Source organism: Triticum urartu, chromosome 3 (genome assembly GCF_003073215.2).
Source record: "Triticum urartu cultivar G1812 chromosome 3, Tu2.1, whole genome shotgun sequence".
Taxonomy (NCBI): domain Eukaryota; kingdom Viridiplantae; phylum Streptophyta; class Magnoliopsida; order Poales; family Poaceae; genus Triticum; species Triticum urartu.
This window is the reverse complement of record NC_053024.1, coordinates 590,960,784-590,984,781: the sequence shown is the minus strand read 5'-3', so window position 1 is coordinate 590,984,781 and position 23,998 is coordinate 590,960,784. Positions and strand designations below refer to the sequence as shown.

At 45.6% G+C, this 23,998-nt stretch overlaps 2 protein-coding genes across 2 annotated transcripts; one reads left to right on the top strand and one right to left on the bottom strand.

Annotated features, from left to right (window-relative positions):
- Positions 1-4,756: 4,756 nt before the first annotated feature.
- Positions 4,757-5,805, top strand: LOC125548782 (RING-H2 finger protein ATL66). Its single transcript, XM_048712323.1, has one exon. It carries the CDS (start codon positions 4,950-4,952, stop codon positions 5,493-5,495), a length of 546 nt encoding a protein of 181 aa, XP_048568280.1. The 5' UTR covers positions 4,757-4,949; the 3' UTR covers positions 5,496-5,805.
- A 10,824-nt stretch (positions 5,806-16,629) lies between these two features.
- Positions 16,630-21,939, bottom strand: LOC125545196 (xylan O-acetyltransferase 2-like). Its single transcript, XM_048709078.1, has 5 exons — positions 20,933-21,939; positions 20,637-20,808; positions 20,129-20,328; positions 19,815-19,970; positions 16,630-17,317 (listed from the first exon to the last, which is right to left on the bottom strand). Exons 1-5 carry the CDS (start codon positions 21,658-21,660, stop codon positions 16,933-16,935), a joined length of 1,641 nt encoding a protein of 546 aa, XP_048565035.1. The 5' UTR covers positions 21,661-21,939; the 3' UTR covers positions 16,630-16,932.
- Between the last annotated feature and the right edge of the window lie 2,059 nt (positions 21,940-23,998).

The window sequence follows — 23,998 nt, the reverse complement described above, 5'->3', positions numbered from 1 at the left end:
AGCTGGGCTCGGCCCAACTCCCATTTTGCCCCCTGTTTCGAAATCAAAAAAGGAGAGGTAGGAAAAACGTGCACAACCAAGAATCGAAACCAACTATCTCTGAGTTGATAGAAAACTAGCAGACCACTACGCCACCGCCTTGACTTGTGAATACAAGCCTCGATTCCGTATTTTTATACCTTTTTGTTTCCTGTGTTTGATCCCCTTTTTTTCATTCCTGTTTTCTTTTTAAATGCATGAAATGTCTACAAATAGACGATATTTGTTTTCTAATTCGTGAACATTTTTCTTTAAATTGATGAACTTTTTTCTATTCGATGAACTTTTTTTTAATTTCAATGAACTTTTTCAAGTTCAATGATTTCTTTTCAAACTGATTAACTTTTTTTTGAAAGTGAATGAACTTCTGAACATTTTTCTGAACTTATTCTAAAAATCGCTGAACTTTTTCTAAAATCCGATGAACCTTTTTCAATTGGATGAACTTTTTTTTCAAATCCAGTGAACTTTTTTCGATTCGGTGAACTTTTTTCCAAATCCAGTGAACTATATTCAATTTGATCAACTTTTTTCTAATCAGATGAACATTTTTCAGATTTGTGAAGTTTCTTGTTCAAAATCAATGAACTTTTCTTAATAATATATGACCTTTTTTCGCAAACAATTTCAAACTTGTAAAAACCGGAGGCCGGTCTTTTTCCTGAACCAGCGGCGCAGCACAGCCCAAAAAAGCAAGCGATGCGAGTCTTTTTTTCTACATCCAGCGAGCGAGCGAACGGAAAGGGAGCGAGCGAGCGATCTTTTAATGGGCCGCGGCCCATGGCTGGTCGCTGTAGGCGCCAGTTCTTGCTGCATTTTTCAGATTCCTGCATTTTTTTGCTTTGAGAACTTTTTTTATAATTAGAAATATCATCAAATTTTATTTTACTTTTAGAGCATACCTGGAAATAAAAATCAAAAAATAAGTATCTGAAGAAAGATATACATCACAACACAGGGGAAAAATTATATATATCAACATGAGCTTTTTGCACATGCTTAAAGCGATATAGCACCGCCGATGAAAGCAAACAAAAAATCATGTGTGCTCGTTAACGGAACGATCCATTGGCCACGAGTGGTCGTCTATTACACGCCCTATGCGGTAAATATGGTCTAACAAAAGCGCACGATCTGCACGCGGAGACATCAACTGCTTGGGCAGGTGTCTGGGCGTGATTGGGCCAACATGGCGAGGTCCCAGTGGACTGGATTTGGTATATCTAAGTATATAGATAGCGTTTAAAGCCTCGGTTCTGCATGAGGGTCCACATGGGACGATAGTTCCACTCATTCATCTCTTCCATCAGTCATGCGCCCTCTCCAGATGCCCATGTCAGCGACTTGCAGAACGGCATCAGAGGGAAACAGGAGCTCCTCTACATCCAACACGAAGAGATTTTTGCAGATCCCGTGAGCTCCACCAGTCCCCCATGCTCGCGTCGACAACCTTTATCCCCGTCCCTATTCCAGGTAGTTGCCACTGGTCCCCAATGTGCTAACATGTTGACACGTCATTGTGAAGGTATTACGGCCCAACTGCTTGATTGTACATTTGTTAAATTCGACATTGCGGCTTATTTGTTGGCGCAACAATGGCTCGTCTAGAGCACGTTGTTGATGTTATCACTCTAGAAGTTGCTGCATTGAAGGAAGGTTTGGCACTTGCCCATGCCACACAATGCAATCATCTCATTGTATAGTCTGGCAATGCAAAGCTAGTAGAAGCACTCAACACGAATTTACGTCACTCACTAGTGGGGGCGAATATCATCGATGATTGTAGGTTCTTGATTGACGGAGTTTGCAAAGGCTTTAGTTCAACACTATAATAGATAATCGAATGTATTCGCACATGAGCTAGCTAATAAGTTGGGGTGTTGTAATTCATGGGCTATTTGATTGGATTCTCCCCCTAGTTCTATAGTTAACCTATTAGTGGACGATGTAACTATTGCTTGATATAACTAAAATTAGCTAGGAAATTCTTTCCTTAACAACAAAAGAAATTTCAACGCACAATATTGTGCATCCAAGGCAAGCCTAAATTAACATGATATGTTAAACACTGAAGAATAACAAACTTTGACCAAACAAAAACAGCTCGCTAAAGACGATGATCACCTTTTTTTTGGGGGGGGGGGGGGGGTTTGAAGATAGTGTGGCGGTTCTAGATAAGCACGTAGGATAAAAACCGTGGTTTCATACATGGGCTAAAGAACTTAGTCATGCCATCCTTGGGGAAGTAGCTACACATCATATTATGTAGTATGATGTACCAGACAAAATTGTTTGTTGCAAACGGAGTCCAAATTTTTTACATAGGGAACTATGCTGAAATATATAATGAGGATACATGCAAGTGGCTGCACAACAAGGTGATGATTGCAATCATAATGAGTAGTACATGAAAAGCCGTAGATGAAGGCACTGTGTTTTTCCATTCAATCCAAAAAAGGATCGACTTTCAGTATCAAATCGATAATGGAGCAAAAAAGGAAAAACATATCCAGGTGCAAAGAAAAAAATAACAAAAGGCTTAAATGAAAGAGTCTCGCCAGCCACCGCCACAAAAATGCCCTGCTAGGAAAACCTGACAGAATATGTTACACAGGGGACCAAAAATGCCCCAAATCCACAGGGGAGGAAAAAGAAATTAAGAGCTACACATTAGCACATCCCTTCCTCTCTCTGCATGACAATCATTATGGAATTCCAAAGCTGCCATACCCTATTCCAGTGCAGCTCGCTCACCTTTGTTTTGCAAATCTGCCCAATAGTGAATGAAAGAGCATGCATACCAAATAAATTCAACATGGTAGCGAACAAGATACTTCTCAAAACAAGCCCAATTAGGATGTTTCTAGATTAGCTAGCATAGAGCAACTAAATCTACAATTGATAGGTTTCTACTAATGGGCAAATACCTTGGAATCAACATAAATATTGCGAGAAACAAGTGGGTCTATAATTAGCATCAATGCATCTACAGATCACACTCCATGCATGCTTGCCAGCAGAACGGTGAAAACAAATGATGAATATTCATGGGATCTGGGTAAAGGCGACACAAAGGGTCGTGAACCCACTTCCTTTTGATCATGTTGTGCTCGGTGGCAATGGCACTGTGCCATATCAACCAAAGCTATATTTTGATTTCAAGGGGATTTTAGCCTTTCATAGATGTTTAAAGGATCTATCGGGACTATCATTTGGTAGATGGTTATACGTAGGTTTCTACACTGAACATGCCAATTTTATTCCAAGACCATCTAGGTGCATCATCCCCATCCAATGGCAAGGTTAACATCTTGCACATATTTTTCATTCTATTTAACTCGGATATCTCTTGAAGGTCGGGTTCCATCCACCATCTGTTTAACAGTTTTATAGTCTTATTGTTGAAAACTAAATCAGTCTCTCGGTCACACCTCACAACCTAGGCACCTAACCCAGCCTCTGATTAAACCAGCCCAGCATGGATTGGCCCTAACTATGTCTTTTATCGGATGAATTCAATTTTCAACCTTGTATTAACGCCCACTCCACTTTTTTTTTTGTGCCAACATTCTACATGAAGGGTTAAAAATTTCAACGAAATTTCGCATGTTTCAGTGGGGTCTGAAAATATTTTTAACCCTGAAATTTTGAGGCATTTTCAAACTGATTTTAAAATAAACTTAAATTATGTCAAAATTCATTAAATTAAGTGAAATCTGAAATCTCAAAATTCGAAATAATTTCCAGAATATGCGAAATTTCAGAAATTTCACATATTTCAGTGAGGTCCGATTTTTTTATTTCCAAAATAAAAAAAAACCTTGTGCCATCTTACCATATGATACTTTTTCTTGACACTACTTCCCTGTCAAAGGAGTGTGCGTGCATGCCCCGATCTGTACACCGGTGTATATCATGGCTTTGACAATTGTATCGCGTCAGCTCCAGCAATTTGGCGCAGTGCCTACTTCTCTTTCTGCCGTTTGTTACCATCGCCCATGTGCCAAGAGGTTAAACATGTGGCGTTACAGTATTTCTTTCCATGTGAATGGCTTCTTTTGAGCTCGGAAATACCAAAAATATACTACTAGGTTCTTCCTTCGGCCTTGGCGTGCCCAAGTATTTGTTCGTGTACATAGTAGGAGTAGCCCACGTCCACTGAACCTTGCTAACTCCGATGCCATACGAACTTTCTGGAGAGTATATGTATGGAGTACACGCATGAAAACAGAACACCCAGTTTTATGCGCATATATATACATACAGATAACCTTACGGTGAAAACGACCCCATACACTGATTAATCCCCGGCCGTCCGTCGAGATGGTTCCTTGCTTCAACTACCAGCACGCTCTGGTTCCGTGGTTCTGTGCAAACAGCATCGTAATGGCGTACTGGCGCGACCTCGTGACAGCCACAGGGCCTTGATAAGGAGGAACATCGACGGACTAAGATGCTTCCAGAAATGCAAGTTTTGCAAGCTAAGAACAACTTAATCGCCTGCGTGAGCCATCATTTTATATTCTAATTCTCTTTCGGGTCCCTGTCGAGCCCCACTCTCCATGAACGCCATCGCACGGACAGTCGCTGCCACGTTGAATTACCCGGGATACGGCACTCGTCAAACCTGTAAGAGGAAATGGCCACTTTTGGCGCGAGATCCGGGCGGCGGGAAAGCTTAAAACCGCCCCCCCCCCCATCACACGAATCGCACGCACCGGCCGCCCACTTGATCTGATGAGCGCACAGCACACTGGGGAAGCGGTACGTAGCAGGCCCACGGAAGCCACGCAGCCCGTGCCGACGTGCAGCTAGCCCGGCCGCCAACGCCCGCGCGCGCGCGCTTAGTTTTGTCCCGCCACGGCAGAGAAGGAAACGGTCGAGGAGGAAGAGGAAGAGGAAGCAGTGGCATGGCCGCGCAGGAGGCGTCGCAGGCGCTGCGGTGGCACTACGGCGACGTGGACGACGGCAACTTCTCCGTGCGCGGCGGGCGCGGCGTGCCGCTGCTTGCGACGCTCTTCGCCGTCCTCGTCTTCTTCGTGGGCGTCTGCGTCTACCTCCGCTGGGTGTGCCGCCGGTACAACGCCGACGCGACGCTTCCCATCTCGTTTTCCTACCCCTCCTCGTCGCCGTCGTCCTCCGCTGCGGCGCCCGGCGCCCCCTCCGCGGTGGCTGGCCTCGACGCTGCCGCGATAGCCGGCTTGCCCGTGACGCCATACCGTCGTCCTCCGTCGGCGTCCCCTGGCCGCGAGGACGACGAGACGCAGTGCCCGATATGCCTCGGCGAGTTCGCGGACGGCGAGAGGGTGAAGGCGCTGCCGCGGTGCGGACACTGCTTCCACCCGGAGTGCGTGGACGCGTGGCTGTGCTCGCATCCCAGCTGCCCGCTGTGCCGGGGCTCGCTTCTCGCCGACACCTCCACCGTCAAAACTGTGGACGCGAGCGAAGCTGTCTGATCGACCCTGCCACAGTGCCACTCGCGGCAGCAAGTTCGGAACTGCGCCGCTCAGCGACACTGCGACTGACATTGGAGCCTCGCCGCCAATTTCCATTGCCCTGACCGATGGCTGTTGCACGTGCGTGCCAGTGTTCACGCATGGTTGATTGGCGGCGACGACGGATCATTTTTGTTGAGTGTTTTTTTGTCTTTGAACGGATCATTTTTGCTTAGTTATTTTCCTTGGTTAATTTGCATATCAGTGAGTTTTTACGGGCGTTTGATATTGCCCACATCAATAATAGTAAAACGAGCTGCATCCTTCCCTACCCCGTTTGCATCATATCTTTTTTTTCCGAAAAGAAGTTGCCCCGGCATCTGCATCAGAAATATGCATACGGCCATCTTATTAACTAAATAAAAGATCCAAAAAGTTCCAAAGTCTCCAACTGGAAAAACTGAAAAGATAGCTCACACAGAGCCAAAATGGGCTAGATACACAGACTAGCCAAGAAAAGATGCCACAACCGGCTGGCTAAAGATATATAGGTAAACTAATTGCCTATCCTATTACATGACGCCATCCAAACCGGTTGATGATATCCCGAGCTACCATCTCCCAACGGACAGATCCAGTAACCAAATGCTCTCTGGCCTCCATCGGAGTGAGTAGCGACCACGAACGGATCACTGCCGTGGCTCGAAAAATAACCTGCAAAAAGTGAATACGTGATACTCCCTCCGTCCGTGAATAAGTGTACTTCTAGCTTTTGTCCTAGGTCAAAGTTTTAGAACTTTGACCAACTTTATAGGAAAAAGTACTAGCATTTATGACACTAAATTAATATCACTAGATCTATTTTGAAATGTACTTTCATAATATATTAATTTGATGTCATATATGTTATTACTCTTTTGTATATAGTTGGTCAAAATTACAAAACTTTGATTTAAGACAAAAACTAGAAGTACACTTATTCGCGGACGGAGGGAGTATTCTGTTAAAAACTAAATCATTTCTGCAATTTCAGATAGTCCACAACAAAGCGCAAACTCCAACACGAATATGTCTCGCTAAGTCAGACTCAATTCCATTAAGCCATGTTCCAAATAACGTGTTGACAGAATTCGGTGGAGTAATATTAAACGCAATGTGAACCGTCCGCCAAAGGACTTTGGCCAACGGGCAATCAAAAAAGAGGTGTTTAATCGTTTCATCCCGACCACAGAAACTACACCTAATAGTTTCTGTCCAATTACGTTTTATCAAGTTGTCCTTTGTTAAAATAACTTGTTTATGGACAAACCACATAAACACTTTTATTTTTAAAGAAACCTTGACAGCCCAAACATGCTTGGAGGTAGGAATGGAGCTCGAATTAATAACGTCAATATACATTGATTTAACTGTGAATACTCCAGACCTAGTCAGCTTCCAGCGTAATTCATCGGGTTGTTGAGAAAGCTGAACCTCCATCATTCTCCTAACTAGACGGAGCCATTCTTCCCAACGATTGCCCGCTAGCGACCGTCTGAACTGAATATTAAGGGGGGTAGATTGAAATACCGTTGCAACGAACACCTCACGCCGTTGAACAATACGATATAAAGACGGATATTGAATGGCCAAGGGTGTCTCTCCGAGCCACGTATCCTCCCAGAAACGCGTACTAGCACCGTTGCCAACAATAAACTTTGTCCTGTTAAACAGGGATTGTTTGACTTTCATCAGTCCTTTCCAGAAAGGCGAGTCGGTCGGCCTGACTGCAACCTGGGACAAAGTTTTTGTCTGTAGGTACTTGCTATGAAGGATTTGCGGCCACGTGGCATCAGTCTCTGATGACAGCTTCCACAGCCACTTACTGAGAAGGCATCTGTTCTTAACTTCAAGATTCTCAATACCAAGACCCCCTTGGTCTTTCGGTCTACAGATGATATCCCATTTAGCTAGCCGGTATTTTCTTTTGAGTTCATCACCCTGCCAGAGGAAACGCGATCGATAGAAGTCCAGTCTTTTCCTGACACCAACTGGGACTTTAAAGAACGATAAGAGAAACATAAGCATACTCGTGATCACGGAATTTATCAGAATTAATCGGCCTCCGTATGACATGAGCTTGCCCTTCCAGCAACTCAGTTTCTTCTCGAACCGGTCTTCGATGCACTTCCATTCTCTGTTTGTCAGCTTGTGATGGTGGATTGGTATACCTAGGTAAGAGAAAGGTAAATCCCCCAACTCGCACCCAAACAATTGCCTATAAGCCTCCTGTTCTTCTTTGGCTCTAACAAAGCAGAACAACTCGCTCTTATGAAAGTTAATCTTTAACCCGGTCAATTGTGTTGGGGAACGTAGTAATTTCAAAAAAATTCCTACGCACACGCAAGATCATGGTGATGCATAGCAACGAGAGGGGAGAGTGTGATCTACGTACCCTTGTAGACCGACAGCGGAAGTGTTAGCACAACGCAGTTGATGTAGTCGTACGTCTTCACGGCCCGACCGATCAAGCACCGAAACTACGGCACCTCCGAGTTTTAGCACACGTTCAGCTCGATGACGATCCCCGGACTCCGATCCAGTAAAGGGTCGAGGAAGAGTTCCGTCAGCACGATGGCGTGGTGACGATCTTGATGTTCTACCGCCGCAGGGCTTCGCCTAAGCACCGCTACAATATTATCGAGGATTATGGTGGAAGCGGGCACCGCACACGGCTAAGAAAACGATCACGTGGATCAACTTGTGTGTCTAGGGGTGCCCCCTGGCCCTGTATATAAAGGAGCAAGGGGAGGAGGCCGGCCGGCCCTATAGGCGCGCCAAGGAGGAGTCCTCCTCCTAGTAGGAGTAGGACTCCTACTAGGAGGGGGAAGGAAGTGGGGAGGGAGAAGGAAAGGGGGGCGCCGCCCCCCCATCTCCTAGTCCAATTCGGACCAGGGGGGAGGAGGCGCGCGGCCCACCCTGGCTGCCCTTCTCTCTCTCCACTAACGCCCATATGGCCCATTACTTCTCCCGGGGGGGGGGGTTCTGGTAACCCTCCGGTACTCCGGTTTTCTCCGAAATCACCCGGAACACTTCCGGTGTCCGAATATAGCCGTCCAATATATCAATCTTTATGTATCGACCATTTCGAGACTCCTCGTTATGTCCCTGATCACATCCGGGACTCCGAACTAACTTCGGTACATCAAAACTCATAAACTCATAATATAACTGTCATCGAAACCTTAAGCGTGCGGACCCTACGGGTTCGAGAACAATGTAGACATGACCGAGACATGTCTCTGGTCAATAACCAATAGCGGAACCTGGATGCTCATATTGGCTCCCACATATTCTACGAAGATCTTTATCGGTCAGACCGCATAACAACATACGTTGTTCCCTTTGTCATCGGTATGTTACTTGCCCGAGATTCGATCTTCGGTATCTCAATACCTAGTTCAATCTCGTTACCGGCAAGTCTCTTTACTCGTTTCGTAATACATCATCTCGCAACTAACTCATTAGTTGCAATGCTTGCAAGGCTTATGTGATGTGCATTACCGAGAGGGCCCAGAGATACCTCTCCTACAATCGGAGTGACAAATCCTAATCTCGAAATACGCCAACCCAACACTTACCTTTGGAGACACCTGTAGAGCTCCTTTATAATCACCCAGTTACATTGTGACGTTTGGTAGCACACAAAGTGTTCCTCCGGCAAACGGGAGTTGCATAATCTCATAGTCATAGGAACATGTACAAGTCATGAAGAAAGCAATAGCAACATACTAAACGATCGGGTGCTAAGCTAATGGAATGGGTCATGTCAATCACATCATTCTCCTAATGATGTGATCCCATTAATCAAATGACAACTCATGTCTATGGCTAGGAAACATAACCATCTTTGATCAACGAGCTAGTCAAGTAGAGGCATACTAGTGACACTCTGTTTGTCTATATATTCACACATGTAGCATGTTTCCGGTTAATACAATTCTAGCATGAATAATAAACATTTATCATGAAATAAGGAAATAAATAATAACTTTATTATTGCCTCTAGTGCATATTTCCTTCAGTCTCCCACTTGCACTAGAGTCAATAATCTAGTTCACATCACCATGTTATTTAACACCAATAGTTCACATCATCATGTGATTAACACCCATACTTCACATCGTTATGTGACCAACACTCAAAGGGTTTACTAGAGTCAATAATCTAGTTCACATCGCTATGTTATTAACACCCAAAGAGTACTAAGGTGTGATCATGTTTTGCTTCTGAGAGAAGTTTAGTCAACGGGTCTGCCACATTCAGATCCGTATGTATTTTGCAAATTTCTATGTCAACAATACTCTGCTCGGAGCTACTCTAGCTGATTGCTCCCACTTTCAATATGTATCTAGATTGAGACTTAGAGTCATCTAGATTAGTGTCAAAATTTGCATCGATGTAACCTTTTACGACGAACCTTTTAGTCACGTCCATAATCGAGAAACATATCCTTATTCCACTAAGGATAATTTTGACCGCTGTCCAGTGATCTACTCCTAGATCACTATTGTACTCCCTTGCCAAAATTAGTGTAGGGTATACAGTAGATCTGGTACACAGCATGACATACTTTATAGACCCTATGGCTAAGGCATAGGGAATGACTATCATTCTCTTTCTATCTTCTGCCGTGGTCGGGCTTTGAGTCTTACTCAATTTCACACCTTGTAACACAGGCAAGAACTCTTTCTTTGCCTGTTCCATTTTGAAATTACTTCAAAATCTTGTCAAGGTATGTACTCATTGAAAAAACTTATCAAGCGTCTTGATCTATCTCTATAGATCTTGATGCTCAATATGTAAGCAGCTTCACCGAGGTCCTTCTTCGGAAAAACTCCTTTCAAATACTCCTTTATGCTTTGCAGAATAATTCTACATTATTTCCGATCAATAATATGTCATTTACATATACTTATCAGAAATGCTGTAGTGCTCCCACTCACTTTCTTGTAAATACAGGCTTCACCGCAAGTCTGTATAAAACTATATGCTTTGATCAACTTATCAAAGCGTATATTCCAACTCCGAGATGCTTGCACCAGTCCATAGATGGATCGCTGGAGCTTGTTAACACCTTTAGGATTGACAAAACCTTCTGGTTGCATCATATACAACTCTTCTTTAAGAAATCCATTAAGGATTGCAGTTTTGTTATCCATTTGCCAGATTTTATAAAATGTGGCAATTGTTAACATGATTCGGACAGACTTAAGCATAGATACGAGTGAGAAACTCTCATCGTAGTCAACACCTTGAACTTGTCGAAAACCTTTTGCGGCAATTCTAGCTTTGTAGATAGTAACACTACTATCAGCGTCCGTCTTCCTCTTGAAGATCCATTTATTTTCTATGGCTTGCCAATCATCGGGCAAATCCATCAAAGTCCATACTTTGTTCTCATACATGGATCATATCTCAGATTTCATGGCCTCAAACCATTTTGCGGAATCTGGGCTCATCATCGCTTCCTCATAGTTCGCAAGTTCGTCATGGTCTAGTAACATGACTTCCAGAACAGGATTACCATACCACCCTGGTGCGGATCTCACTCTGGTTTACCTACGAGATTCGGTAGTAACTTGATCTGAAGTTACATGATCATCATCATTAGCTTCCTCACTAATTGGTGTAGTAGTCACAAGAACAGATTTCTGTGATGAACTACTTTCCAATAAGGGAGAAGGTACAATTACCTTATCAAGTTTTCTACTTTCCTCCCACTCACTTCTTTCGAGAGAAACTCCTTCTCTGGAAAGGATCCATTCTCAGCAACAAATATCTTGCCTTCGGATCTGTGATAGAAGGTGTACCCAACATTTTCTTTTTGGATATCCTATGAAGACGCACTTCTCCAATTTGGGTTTGAGCTTATCAGGATGAAACTTTTTCATATAAGCATCGCAACCCCAAACTTTAAGTAACGACAACATTGGTTTCTTGCCAAACTACAGTTAATACGGTGTCGTCTCAACGGATTTTAATGGTGCCCTATTTAACGTGAATGCAGTTGTCTCTAACGCATGACCCCAAAACGATAGTGGTAAATCGGTAAGAAACATCATAGATTATACTATATCCAATAAAGTACGGTTGTAACGTTTGGACACACCATTATGCTGTGGTGTTCCAGGTGGCACGAATTTGTGAAACTATTCCACATTGTTTTAATTGTAGACCAAACTCGTAACTCAAATATTTGTCTCCGTGATCAGATCATGGAAACCTTATCTTCTTGTCACGATGATTTTTCACTTCACTTTGAAATTCTTTGAACTGTTCAAATGTTTCAGACTTATGTTTCATCAAGTAGATATACCCATATCTACTTAAATCATCTGTGAAGGTCAGAAAATAACGATACCTGCCGTGAGCCTTAACACTCATCGGATCGCATACATCAGTATTTATTATTTCCAATAAGTCAGTTGCTCGCTCCATTGTTCCGGAGAACGGAGTCTTAGTCATCTTGCCCATGAGGCATGGTTCGCAAGCATCAAGTGATTCATAATCAAGTGATTCCAAAAGCCCATCAGCATGGAGTTTCTTCATGCGCTTTACACCAATATGACCTAAACGGCAGTGCCACAAATAAGTTGCACTATCATTTTACAAAAAAAAATATCATTTTACAAAAAAAAATAAAGATAAAAATGTTCACTGTGTCCACGAAATATGTTCAATGTACATTTCACAAATGTTCAACATGTATTCAAATAAATGTTCAACGTGTATTTGAAAAACATTAACATGTATCTGAAAAATTACATGTACAAAAAAACTGAATTCATATTAATAAAAGTCTCACATGTATTTCAAAAATAAAATAAATGAAAAAATATGAAGTAAAAAATAGTAAACCAAAAATTAAAAGCAGATGGAGAAAAACATACAATACTAAAAAGAAAATTCGCGTAAGTGGTACAAAGTATGGGTAGGGATCCATGCGGCCCAATGGAGTTTCATTTCGTATATTTTAAAAAACACAAAGGAAAACAATAGTTTAAAAATGAAAAGAAGTAAAATACTTTCGTGTTTGAAGAAAAAAACATTAGAAAAATGACCGTTCAATTTTTGAAAGTTTTTTGTGTAAATATTTGTACACTTTTGAAAATCTTTTGTGCATTTATAATTTTGAAAAGTATCATGCATTTAAAAAATATGTTTGTGTTGGTTTAGTAAGTGTTGAAATATTTTAAAATTACATGAATGTTTCAAAAATATTTATTTATTTTCGAAAGTTATTGGGTAATTTTAAAAATTATTCATGTATATATTTAAGATGTTTATATTTTTCTAAAAGGTTGGTGTTATTTACAAATTGTTCAAGGATTTTAAAAAATATGTAAGTTGCTAAATGTTCTGGAAATTTTTTTTAAAAAAGTTTTTGTAATTTTTAATAGGAAAAACAAAAGATAAAAAGGAAATATAAAAATGAGAAAAACTAGAAGACCGTAATATAAATACAAATCAGAGTAGGAAAAAACTTAGAAGAAAATTCTAGATGAGCATGGAAAATAATTGGGAAACAAATTTGCAACTTCATCGAGTGTGGTCAATTGTTTGTTCAAAGAGAGGTCTGCGAAAGAGAGATAGAAGGTTGAGGTCGCAAATAAATTTTTGTTTTCAGAATAAAAAGGAACACCATGCCAGAAATATAACTTGGATTCTTTTTTAGGCCCAGGAGAACCACTCAAATTGGGCCTTAGCCCGCTAGTAAATTTGTGATAAGAAGCAGCAATTGAAAGGGGGCTAAGGCCCGCTAGGAACACCATGCCAAAAATTGACTTCCAAAAATACTTGTTCCTCCGGAATTCTTGTTCCACCTTTAAAACTTTGTTAACCTATATACTACGTATATGACTAGATAATTACCATGCTTTGAAACGAGATATAAATATTCTATCACGTATGATGATTACCTATCCATATTAATGTGATTGTGTAAATAAATATTCATTAAATTATGCCCGGGATTTACGTACCTAATTTTTTATTTGATAATTACTCATTTGGTGAGAATTTATTGGCTTACCAAAGAAAGCATAATTTTATTTGTAAGCCGATAAAAGATGGGACATTTAAGATGATTTTCAAAGATAGGGACTAAAAATAGAAAATAGGGAGAGAAAGGGGGGCATATATAAGGTTAGATGAAGTCTTCTGCCTCACAGAAAAGGGACCTTACATCTTTCTTAAGTACTAGAGAGTAGAGATATATCCCTACCACTAAAGAAAGTTATGTATCTCCACACACAAAATATTCCTATTTATCTATCTGTGTGAACCTGCGAATGCATACTCATATTAGTTTTTTAGTTTCCAGCAATGTTCAAAATAACATATGATTCACCAATTTATCGCTTATTGGTAGGTGATCGCTAGTATTTTACCTTATCTTTAATATTTATCATTTGGGTTGATTTATCGCTCTAACAAACGATTAATCAGGAATCTAGCGATTAATAGGGCCGGACCCCTGTGGCAAGAAACCTTAAAACAGGCCTCCCCTTTAGTAGCCTCAGGCACATCACACTCCGTCCCCCGTTCGATGGGACATGTGTTGTAGTGTTGTCCTATATTATTTGTCATTGACTTATTATTTGACATGTAATATGTAGTTATGTATTTGATCTAGTGTTATCCTATCTAATGGCTTAGAGCACACTCATGGTTGTTTCCGCTTTTACCTTATTAGTGCTCAGAACCTGAGAATTGTGATGCATTCTTGGAATTTTCCATGCTTCAACAGACATAGTTGTAAGGCTAATAAAAAGGGGGGAGTTGCCCACATGTTCAGGAATGATCATACTAAAACATGAGATTTTCATGCTACGCAGAGTAGGTACCCTACATAATTCCTCAAGTGTTTGCCTACATCGAGGGGGTGTTATGCTACATAGTGGTTGTACCATCGGGGAGGTGTATGTGAGCAAACTATTGTGTCGTCCCCTGGGAAAGTGTCTGGGAGCGAACAATGTGCCCCATGAAAATTGCTAATTGTCATTGTTTTAAGATTTGCACGCATAATTGGATGCACCATCATGTGTTCATTTCTAGAAAAGTAACATTGTCCGCCACAAGATTGAAACAAGAACGACTGGTGACCTCATTACATCAATTTCCCAATCGGACTAGCATGACTCATTACATCATAATAAGCCTGATTTTTTAACAAGTGTGAAGCCTGATTCTTTCGGTCAATAAAGCTAAGGTAGTAAGAATCATGATTCTATTACACGATTCTACAACTGTACGATCCAAACTACTTCTGCAATTCTACGATTTTGGTATCCACGTTCCTATCATTCCTATAGTTACGATTCTGCGATTTGTGATCCTACTACTAGAGCTCCATTCCAATACGGAATCATGATTCTGGCTACCTTGGATAGAGCAAACCGCGTATTCGTGCTACCCCGTAATTTTCTTGTTGTGTCTTGTTGATAAAGCAAAAAATAAAGTAATCCACATATCGTTGCCCAGTTACGGAAGGGAACATATGTGCCTGTATCTAAAAACTAAGTTTGGTTACCCGAAACTTAATACATTTTTCAGTTTCTCCAACACTCCAAATCAAACATACATATTCAAAGTGTTTCTTGCCATGTGAAACCACACAAAAAGTACATAAGTCAGCAGAGATGAACATTCGTATTTAAACAGAAAACCCCAAGTTAGGGGTAAAAACCATGGGTCGAAGCCACCACACAATTATTGTTCCACTATAATTAAATATGAGATACAATAAGTTCCTCTCTCTGTAGCACTATAGGTTCTCATATATCAAGGTTACAGTATGTTGGATGGACACAATAAGATTTGGGGGCCAAGAGATAGGGACCAACGGCGGAGCTATGTGTTGTGCTGGGGGGGCTGTGGCCCCCCCAGCTTTGAACCAATTTGTGAAGGAAAAAATTAGAAGGACTTGGATGAAAACTTTTTTAGCTTTTGGCCCCTCCAAACACTCGTATTTTGCCATTGGCCCCTCCAGCAGAATCCATCTAGCTCCGCCACTGATAGGGACTAGAACAATCTCATCAAAGATGGTGGAAACACAAGTTAAAGGAGAACAGTTAATGGATTGGATCATCACAACCTTAGGGAGGAGCTCCATTTGCTTGCTTGCAACCTCTTCCTTTATGCTGTGTTTAGATGTCTGTATTGAAGGCCTCCGTATTGAATTGGTTTCATTTCCAATTCAGCTATGAAACTGTAGTGGACATGAATACGAATTCGGTTTCATTTCCAATCTTTTTCCATGTTTTAAAAAAAACCAACGCCTCTCGTATAGCAGGCACCAGGGCTACCCCTGCGCCAGCCACTTGCCAGAGACGTCGCTGCTCCGTTCTCTACGTTGTAGTACCACAAGTTGGTGCGAATCAACCTGTGGTTGAGTTGGTTAGGTGGACAGTGGCATCCTCAACCCACCAGGGTTCAAATCCTGGTGCTCGCATTATTCCTGAATTTTCCTGGTGCTCGCATTATTCCTGGATTTATTTCAGGATTTCCGACGATGCGCTTTCAGTGGAGGAGGCGTTCCCGTCGACGACGAGGCGTCTACGGTGACTTCGTAAATCTCAAGATGATATGCCGGCTCAGTCTCTCGGAGATGCTCATAGGGGTAGGGTGTGCGTGTGTGCGTTCATAGGGGTGAATGTATGCGCGTGTATATAAGCGCTTGTGTCTGTACTGATGCTAAAAAAAAGTACCACAAGTTGGTGCCACGATTCACGTTCGGTACCTGTCGCAACGCCCGATCCGGGCCAGAGATACGGGAGCTTTGCTGCCAGAAAGAAGGCGAAAGGCAGCCCGGACATTTCCGGACCTGCATGCACACTGTCGTCAGTCAGTTAACTACTAGCTCTGTCAAGTTCAGCCAAGTGGCGCCCATTGTTTTTGTTGCTGCCCGCCTTTTTCAGGTAAATCATCCATGGAATGATCGCCAAAAGGCGCTTCCTGCTCCGTTCCCTTTTTGATCTTCTGCCCTAGAAAAGAAGAGAATAAGCCGGAGAGCTGGCGACGTCGATCTTGCCAAAGAAACGAGCTCGCGGACAGATCGAGGCGCCGCAAGACGGCTGTGCAGTGCAGCTGGAGGCACGGACGCAACTGCCCATTTCTCTATAAACCATCTGTTCTGTTCATCTCTTTGACTTCAGAATTTACAGTTTGAGCAGGAACCTCCCCCTTACAGCGCATATGTGCACGCACATGGCAGGCCACGAGCCATGTATCACCTTATATAATTAATCTCTTTCCACTTACTTAACCTACCCCCAACGAAAGAAGAAAGAAAACAAAGCTGGCGTATTTGACACGTAAAAACTAAACAGGCCAGAAAGAATGTAAAGAAAAAAGAAGAAGAAGAAGAAGAAGAAAGAACTTTTCGAATCGACAGAAATTCCCAACATGTATCTATCTATCTGGCCGTGAGAGCAGCCGTGGCGGCGTCCGGCCTGGACATGATCCTGGTGTAGAGCAAGCTGTTCCAGATGTCGGGCACGCCGGGGAGGCACCAGTGGATGCAGTCGGCGTAGGTGCCGGGGTCGGCCTGCTGCTCCGGCGTGAGGATCTGGCCCTGCCGGATGGTGTGCACGGAGGTGTGCCCGTCCTTGCGCCGCTCCGACATGGTGGTGATGTCCACGAAGGTGATGGGCACCCGCGGCGCCGCCGCCCGGGTGATGTTGGACGCCACCTTGAACATGTCCCAGTCCGTGCCCAGCCATATCGGCCCGCGCCAGTTCACCAGCGGCATCGTCTCCTTCGCGCACCGGATCCCGTTAGGGTTTCCCCACACCTGCGGGCTGTTTTTCACACCCAAAAAAAGCCCCAGTCAATTTCCAACAGAGTTATAGAACCAGTTAATAATCATAGTACTAGAACTTGATACTACTACTCTTCTTCTGTGGAGCACGCTAGCTCTAGCGGATTCGCAGCATGAGTCGATCACGCAACCCAACTACTCTAATCCAGTTCTGTGATTCTATCTTCACGTAAAATAGTGTTGTTGACCAACTTTAGCTGTGTACGTCTTTTGATGCGACATGCCTCCAACTCCAAGCTAGCCAGAGACTTCATCAACTCGCTCGATCGTGGACGCAATCCCGACTGAAAATACTTAACAACTTCGGGATTGCTGAACACGCAAAATAACGTGGCATAGCTAGTAGCCTCTGAAGCTGATTGGTTTGCTCATGCATTCACCGGTCGCCATGGCAGTTTCTCCGGTTGCACCATATCTTCTCACACACTACCACTACTAAATAGGATCGCTGACTATATAAAAATACCAAGGCAAATCAAAGTGGTTTGCTTCACGGGAACTAAACATATAGGAGTATCCATCAATCTCAGGATGGGGTCACGCTGCTTTTCTAAAAGGTTTAGGGGAGCTTTCGTGAGGCGTCATCCCAGGGCCATGTCCACCGCACGTCCTTATCGAGCCACTCCGGTAGTCGCTAGGTAACCAACACAACACAACACAACCGTCTGTTTGATCCTTATAGCCAGGAATAATTGGATTACCACGCAGAAGGAAAACCCCAAAACGCTGCTGGAACTACCCGCATCCGGCTACTTGTCCTAAAAAATGCGTCGTCCGTTCCAAGATCCGAAACTCGCGGTCACGGGACGATCACTCGGAACCTGCTCGGAACGATCATTGGCAGGGGCGTCCAAGACTATTCCACGTCCCACGAAGCACCAACACGGCCGGTTACGAGCACACGAGACCAGTAGTACGTCGCTGGTGCATGGAATGCATGATTGGTGCACCATGTACGGGGCCGGGACTCGTTCGCGACGACGGAAGCTTCCGTCTAAGATTCATGTGCGCGGAATGATTTGAGCCGAGGCCGAGGGTCCATGTGATTGACAGGTACGCAGAATTATACTACATGGTCATACCCATGTATGTATAATGTATCCTTCCTAGGGTCCTATCGAGTACGTAGTTCTCCATTATTAATTTCTGAGAGTGCTGCTTGGGCGACAACGAGAGGGGAGCAACTACCCCGCTCCATTGGAGGAGCATCTTCTCCTTGGACTTTTGTAAAGGAGTTTACCAAGTCCGCTTGTGTGCTGCGAGTTGTGACGCACGTCGATCGTTTTGACCGCGTAGATTCCACCCCAAGTGGCATCTAAAAAGACGTGTACGTACACGATTTGCGCATATTGTACTGCTCCCTGCAGTGCTGGTCACGACATGCATACCGAGCTACCGTGGTTTACAGAAGTACTACGTATACGTAGTACTCTAGTACTAGTATACTCCGTTGGCGATCCCAATGGAGTAGTGACTATTTGAAAACTCCGGTGGCAGTGGCATTATGCATGCACCTTACTGGTGGGGTGGCATTCCTTGTGACTGTAGATTAGACGGTTAGTGCATGTACCCTGTGCTTACTTTATTCTACTAGCATTAGCATATAGCACCACGCTGTTTGGAATATCAAACCATGCATGTGTAAACTAATGGCGCAGTACGTATATCCTAACATGTTGAAAAAAAAAAGTACGTATATCCTAACTGGCTCACTAAACTACACGTACAACGGTATCCGTTACACCAACTACTAGTACAAGAGTATGCTACCACATCCACATGCGTACAGAGAGGGTCAACGAGCGGGTGGGCAACGTGAGGCCATGTGTTCCATTCCATCCAGTACGTACATGCTCTGCTAGTCGCACCGCACCTAGAGAATGCTGCACGACCCGGCCGGCTGCTCCGTCGACGGGATATATACCGCGCCATCACCCCCAAAAAACAGAAGCCTGCTTTTTTTGCAACTAAAAATAAAAACCTGCTGGTACTTCCACGTCGCCTGGGAATATTCGAGCGAGCACGCCGCCGGACCGGGTCTGCCACGACTGTCTGTCGCTTCCATTTTCTCCCAAGACAGCGACCGACCCGCTCGACGCGACGCGCCCGCCCGACTCGTTCCAACTTCCAATCCCGCGCGCGCGCTCGCCGTCCGGCCCCGGAAACCGACCGTGCGTGCCGGACCCCACTAGACCACCAGCCCGTGCGCGTCTGCACTTCCCGGCCGCGGCCCGACGCGTGCACCGGTCTCGGGTTGGACCGGTGCAGACACCCGGTACGCACCACGCGCTGCCGGCCTCGTCTTTTTGGCCGTCGCCGCCATGCGCGCGTGTCGAGATTTCGGCGTTTCCTAGGAACTACGGTGCAGGTGCGCGTAGGTGTGCGTACTGACTACCACCAGAAGAACAAAAACGACTTATCTACAGTGGAACAGAATAGAAAACTACTACGGGGGTAGGCAGGGTAGGGTACGGTACCTGAGGTGAAGAGGGGACATGCTCATGAAGAAGACGGACGTGCGCGCCGGGTCGATGTTGTCGTTCACCCAGCCGGCCCAGGTGCTGAGAACCTTCCGGTACGCCTCGATCCTCACCACCTCCTCATGGTCCTCCCAGTCCCGCCCGCCCGGCCTCCTGCCAATCCATCCATCAGCCAACCTCCATGTCAGTCCATCAGTGTCACCGCAGCGCATGCAGTTTTACCACCACTTCGACCGTGCATGCCCCGGCGATCGACGCACGAGACGGCACGGCATGTTCTCGATCGTGTTGTGTTGTGCACGTAGACGTACTTGAGTTTCATGTTGAGGGTGTTCATCCACCAGATGTAGGTGTTGAAGACGAGGTAGTCGGCGTTGCGCCAGTTCTGGGCGTGCGCCGCGATGGCCCCCGCGTCGATGATCCGGGTCGGGATGCTGTGGATCTTGGGGTTGTCCGAGTTGGACTCCACCAGGAACGGCGACCAGTAGAACTCCACCGTCGCGTTGAACTCCTGTTGTCGATAAGAAATGGACGTTATTTGACCTGATCACAAGAAGGCGCAAGAAGACACCCTAGACGGATGGAATACGTCGTAGTAGTACAAGTAGTTGGTGCACTTGCTAGCTAAGCCGCCACCTACGGCTACGGTACAGGTACTACTACGTACGACGTCACATTTGAAAAACCGTTGCGGCAGCCGTGGGCCCTGCCGGTTGGCCAACTGGCTAAGGTTCGTTCTCCATCGTAGGGGGCACGAACCGGCCGGTCGAGAGAGAGAGAGAGATGCTGCCGGGACGGCCATTGTTTCTTGCTACTCACCCAGGCGTGGAAGACGACCCGCTGGTCCTCCCAGGTGACGTACTTCTTGTCCGGCGACACGGCCGACTGCACCAGGCACACCATCGACTCCCACTGGTTCCGGTTCAGCGAGTCCCCCACGAACATGAACCGCTTGTTCCGGAGCCTCTCCATGAAAACCTTCGCGTCGAACCTGCAGTTTCAACAAGCTCGCCGCCTGAGCATGCATGCGCGTCCAACCCAATTTCGGGCATGCATGGCGATCGCCGGCGTGATCGGGTAGTCGTCGCCGGAACGAGCGACGAGCGGAAACGCACCTGGGCATGTCGCAGTCCTTGGGCTGCCACCGCCACTTCTGGTAGTTGTCGTCGCGGCGGCCGTTCTTCATGCACGTCACCTGCGACGTCAGGAACGAGCACTCCTCCTCGCGGTACAGCGGGTAGCTCGCGTTGTCGAACACCCACTCGCCCTTGGACAGGTCGCACGTCTCCGGCGACCCCAGCACGACCCCCGCCGCCACCGTCTTCCTCGCCGGCCGCAGCCGCCTCGGCCTCTTCGCTTTCTTCGGCTTCTTCACCTTGGGGGCGGTGACCTTCCGGATCGCCCGCTCGGGCGCCGTCTCTGTCTTCGCCGCGGCGTGCCCCGGCCTCTCTCTTCCGTCGTCGCGCGGCAGCGCCACGGGGACGGGCCTCTCCGGAGAAGCGATCACGTCGCGCCGGGGGGCGACGGTCTTCTTCCCCGTGGAGGAAGAAGAGAGCACGTCCCGCCGCGGGGTGGCGGCGGCGCGGCCGGCGTCCGAGACGACGACCGCCTGCTGCCTGACGGGCCCGACGCCGCGGGCAAACGGCTCGAGGGTGACGGACCGGATGTCCTCGCCGTACATGACGATGACGAAGACGACGAAGAAGACGCCCGCCACGTACACCGGCAGCCGCCCGCCCTTGCGCGGCGCGCCGTGCTTCGCGCCGAGCGTGTCGAACGGCCCGGCGCCCGCACCCCCGCCGGCGCCGGCCAGCGACGACTTGCGGCGGCCGGGGAGTGACATGGCGCCCGCGTGCAGCTTCGGTCGCTTCGCTGGGCCCTCCCTCCTTCCTCTTGCCTCCTGGTACGTGGTACGTGGGTCGTCTGATGGAGTGATGGTGCGTGCCGCGGAGAGGGGGAGAGCGCGGGCTAGCCGGCTAGAGAGAGAGGGTGGCTTTACTTATGGGCGAACGGGGTTGAGTCAGAGCCGGGGGGCTGTGGATTTGGTGAGGGGATGAAGCCACCATGGCCTCTTTTCTTCTCTCTTTTTTGCCGTTGAACGAGCAAGCAATCGGTTTTCATTGGGCGAGTGGCTGGATTGTCGAGAGCGATTTTATTCTCTGCCAATTTCTAATGGCCGGAGACTCGGCCAGACGAGACGGACGGGGGCATGGAAAAACGTGGTGCAGCACGTCAGTGATGGGCTAGGCCAGACTAAATTAACCAAGGCCACCCCACTGGAGGAACACTTGTTCTTCCAAAAAGAAAGAAAAAAATGCAAGGCAAAACGTAGTTACCATGTGCATCCAACGATGTGTTTTGTCCCTGCAGTCAACGCCATATGGCTTATCGACATTCTGAAGGGAACGGGGATCAGGAACATGCGCACGCGTTGCGAAATGACGTTCGAGATGAAGCAGTTGGCCTTTTATTCGTAGTTCGTGGTATCTCCGGTGCACATTGTTTTTGTCCGGGAGAACAATGACGTGTGTGCAGAGTTCTGGCAAGCTATCCTTCCTGCCACGATGATATGCTAACTACCCGTTTGAGACTTCTAGAACTGGAGAACTTTTGCAGCGACGTGACTAACCATTACTTCAACATTATGATGAATATCATAAGAGCCCATGGTGGCTTTCACTCGCTTCTAAATGGAAATACACACGTACCTGCCATTTTTCCTTCATCAACACGTATGCTTCCAATTTGTTCCCGGAGTTGCGGACAAAGGAGTTCAAATATGCAATATTTGGTAACATTTTGTACTGCTTCGGATGTAGTACAAGGAGCATTCTACATATCCCGCGAAAAAGGGTGTATTCTATATGCGTGAAACAAAAAGGAGCGTACAACCATCCTTGCCCGCTCGAGAAAAAAAAACTTCTATGTGATTTGCACCATACAAGCTCGTAGTCAGTTTTCACTCAATCGCATCATCCGTCACAAGGAAACATTATTATTTGCGAATGCAAGTCGTTCACGTCGTTCTTATGGAGCTTGCAACATCAGATGAAACCTAGCCACCGCCGCTACTATCGTCTCCTCCCATCATATCAATTAAATAGATAGTCGGGAGTGATGAGAGGGGGAGGGGGGTTCTTTTCTCGCGCGGAGAGGAGGCCTCCGACTATGGCAATGTGACGACCATGGACAATGGAAAAAATAGAGCCCAAACACCAGATTGACTTCTGAAGGGAACATAGATCAGCAACATGCACACGTGTTGCGAAATGACGTTTAAGATGAACCGGCCCATCATATCTCCAGTGTCCTTTATTTTGGTCTGGGGGTACAAGTACAATGACGTCTGTGTAGAGTTCTAGCAAACTATCCTTCTTGCTAATATGCTAACTACTACCGGTCTGAGCCTTCTGGAACTGAAGAACTTTGCAGCGACGTGACTAACCATGACTTCAACATTATGAATATCATAATCATGGTGGGCTTTCACTCACTTCTAAATGGAAATACACACCTGCCATTTTTTCTTCATGAACACGGATGCTTCCAAATTGTTCCCTGAGTTGCATGCAAAGGAGTTCAAATATGCAATATTTGGTAAAATTTTGCACTCCTCTGGGTGTAGTACAAGGAGCATTCTATATATGTATATATATATCCTGCAAAAAAGGAGCATTATTATACCTGAAAGAAAAAGGAGCATTCCACATGGTGATTTTGAATATATTTCCCTTTTTTTAATCATGAGATACCACTATCCTTGCCCGCCGAGGGAATTTTTTTTGGGTGTGATTTGCATCACTCATTCACCTCATCCGCAACAAGAAAATATTATTATTTGTGAATGCAACTCATTTGCGTCATTCTTAGGGAAGCTTTGGGACGAAAGGTGAAACCTAGCCACCGCCGCTACTATCGTCTCCTCCCACCATATTCCTCTCCCCGTCATCAGATGATGCTACCGGGTAAAGCCTACTAAATAGATGGTCGAGAGGGTTGCGGAGGGGGAGGGGGTTCTTTTCTCGCACAGAGAGGGGGCCTCTCACTATGGCAATGTGACAACCATGGGCGATGGAAAAACAGAGCTCAAACACTAGGGTGATGACCCCCGAAATCCGACAATGGTGGACATGTCAGTGTAGTTGTGGGGAACTGCGACGATTGATCGAGTCGGTGGCAAT